This window comes from Monoraphidium neglectum (assembly GCF_000611645.1).
Source record: "Monoraphidium neglectum strain SAG 48.87 unplaced genomic scaffold scaffold06417, whole genome shotgun sequence".
Lineage (NCBI taxonomy): Eukaryota > Viridiplantae > Chlorophyta > Chlorophyceae > Sphaeropleales > Selenastraceae > Monoraphidium > Monoraphidium neglectum.
In genome coordinates this window covers 1-2,255 of record NW_014007223.1, presented here as the reverse complement: position 1 = coordinate 2,255, position 2,255 = coordinate 1, and the positions used below count along the sequence as shown (strand labels likewise).

Here is a 2,255-nt window from a genome sequence, read left to right as displayed (position 1 = left end):
GCGGCGGCGTTGGCGGCGGCGGCGGCGGCGGCGGCGGCGGCGGCGGCGGCGGGCCCAGGAGGCGGCGGCGGCGGCGGGCGCGACGGCGTGCTGCAGCAGTTGTCGCAGTCTCTGCAGGCGGTGCAGCAGCAGCAGCAGCAGCAGCAGCAGCAGCAGCAGCAGCAACAGCAGCAGCAGCAGCAACAGCAGGGCGCAGGCGCGCAAGTGCTGTCCCAGTTTGCGGCGCACAACCCACGGGCCACGGCCTTCTCCCTGGCTGCACAGCAACAGCAGCAACAGCAGCAGCAGCAGCAGCGCGCGCAGTCCCTGGCGATGGCGGGCAGCGGCAGCCTCCCGTACCCGCATGCGACGCGGCTGCCGAGCGCGCTCGGCTACGCGCCCCCCGCGGCAGCCGCGCCGCCGGGTTACGCCTACCAAGCCGGCGGCCACGTCACCAGCAGCGCGGCCGCGCCCTACGGCAGCGCAGCCGCGCACCACCCGCCGCACGCGGCCGCACCAAACCCATACACGCAGCTCTACGGCCCAGGCGGCGGCGCCTCGCTCGCGGGGGCGCGCAGCGGCTCGCTCGCGGCGGCGCCGCCGGGGCCGACGGGCTCGTATTTGGATTACATGACAAGGTCCACTGCGGCGGCGCCCGGCGGCGCTGGCGCAGGGCTGGCGGGCGCGGGGTCTGGCCGCCTGGGGTCGGGGCAGCTCGTCACCACCGGCTCCGGCGGCTTTGGCGGCGGCGCGGGTTACGGGCAGCAGCAGCAGCAGCAGATTCCGCAGGGGCATGGGCACGGGTATGGGTATGGCTTTCAGCCGCACCAGCAACAGCAGCAGCAGCAGCATGTGCAGCAGCAGCGGCAGCCAGCGCCCCTCACGCCCTACATGAATGGCGACATAATCGACCTCTCGGCGCTAGACAGCGACTGAGGGCGGCGCCTGCGCGGACTCGTCTCAAGGGGACGCGCGCAATGCACGCCGTCGCACCGCCGCGAGGCGGCGCCCTGGGACCCGTGGGCCGCTTGAGACGGCGCCGCGGGCCCGGCCTCTTCCAGCGTGCCAGCTGATTCGCCTCGGCGGCGCGGCCGCAACTGCTGTGGCGCCGCCGCTTGCCGGCTGGCGCAGCCCGCCTGTCCCTTTGCGCCGTGCCGCTCCGGCGGCAAGGCATAGCATTGGCTGCGCTTATCTGTTTTTCTCGCGCCCCTGTGCGCTGCGGTCGCCCGCCCCCTGTTCGGCGCTTCCCTCCCCTGAACACTTCACCGCCATTCGCGGATGCTGGCGGTCACCCGCGCAGTTCCATTTCCCAGTGCTGCCTGCCTGCCTGCGCGGCCCCCTAGACACAGCGATCATCACGCCTTGGTTGTTGGGCGGCTCAGCGCTTGTCATTCGCCTGTGGCCCCTGTCTCATGCCTTGCGTGTCACCTCAGAATCCGCTCTCGGCATCCCTCAAAACCCGTCAACCCGGCGTCGCCAGCGCCGCCGCGCGTCGCTCGCATCCCCTCATCAATTCAGCCTGTAACATCTTTCATTCCGCACCGATTCCTTCGCCCCTCAACTCGGCAGCGTCGCGCAGCAAAACCGACCCAGCTGCGGTCGAAAGCCGGGCCGCACACACTGCGTGCCACCAGCGGTGTGCCGCGTTAAATGCGATTTCTGCTGCCGCGCGTAGGTGCGCCTTTTGGCGGCCCTCACAGGAAAGCAGCCGCGGCGCATGGCGCCAGATTGCGTGTAGGATGTCACGTAATAAATGTAGAGGGAAGCACTCGTGACCATCAGGGCAGCGCACCACAAGCATCGAGCGGTGACGCATAGGATTCTATACCTTCAAAAAGAAAGAAAACGAAATCACTGGGTCAGGCTGCAAAGTCAAACGCGGTCAAACAAGCAGACGGCTCCACGCCAGAGCTCTGTTGTCAGTAAGGGGGCTCCTCCTCGATGACCCACTCGCCGGCTTTGACGAGCGCCTGGGCGCGGACCGCCTCCTGATTCCAGTCAAACCTGGTCGCGCGCAGGGGTTTGACCGAGAGGGGGGCGGGCTTGGAGGGACGCAAAGAGGTGTTGCCACCTCAGCGACAGGAGCTGGCCTGCATGCCGTCACATGCCTGCCAGCAAATGATCAATCTGGGTGCCAGGCGACAGCTGGGACGGACCCGAGGCTGGCGTGCTTCAGCAGCCAACTCAGGCTTGCAGCACGCCCCGCCGCAAGGCCAAACGCACGCACACCTGCACCCAAACCCGCCAGCACCCCTTTCCCCGGGCGAGCGGCGGGG

At 69.1% G+C, this 2,255-nt stretch overlaps 1 protein-coding gene across 1 annotated transcript; it reads left to right on the top strand.

Moving 5' to 3' along the window:
- Nucleotides 1-312: 312 nt before the first annotated feature.
- MNEG_16485 (hypothetical protein) lies at nucleotides 313-915 on the top strand (the record flags this gene model as incomplete). Its single annotated transcript, XM_014035045.1, has 1 exon — nucleotides 313-915. The coding sequence occupies one exon, from the start codon at nucleotides 313-315 to the stop codon at nucleotides 913-915; it is 603 nt and encodes a 200-aa protein (XP_013890499.1).
- Between the last annotated feature and the right edge of the window lie 1,340 nt (nucleotides 916-2,255).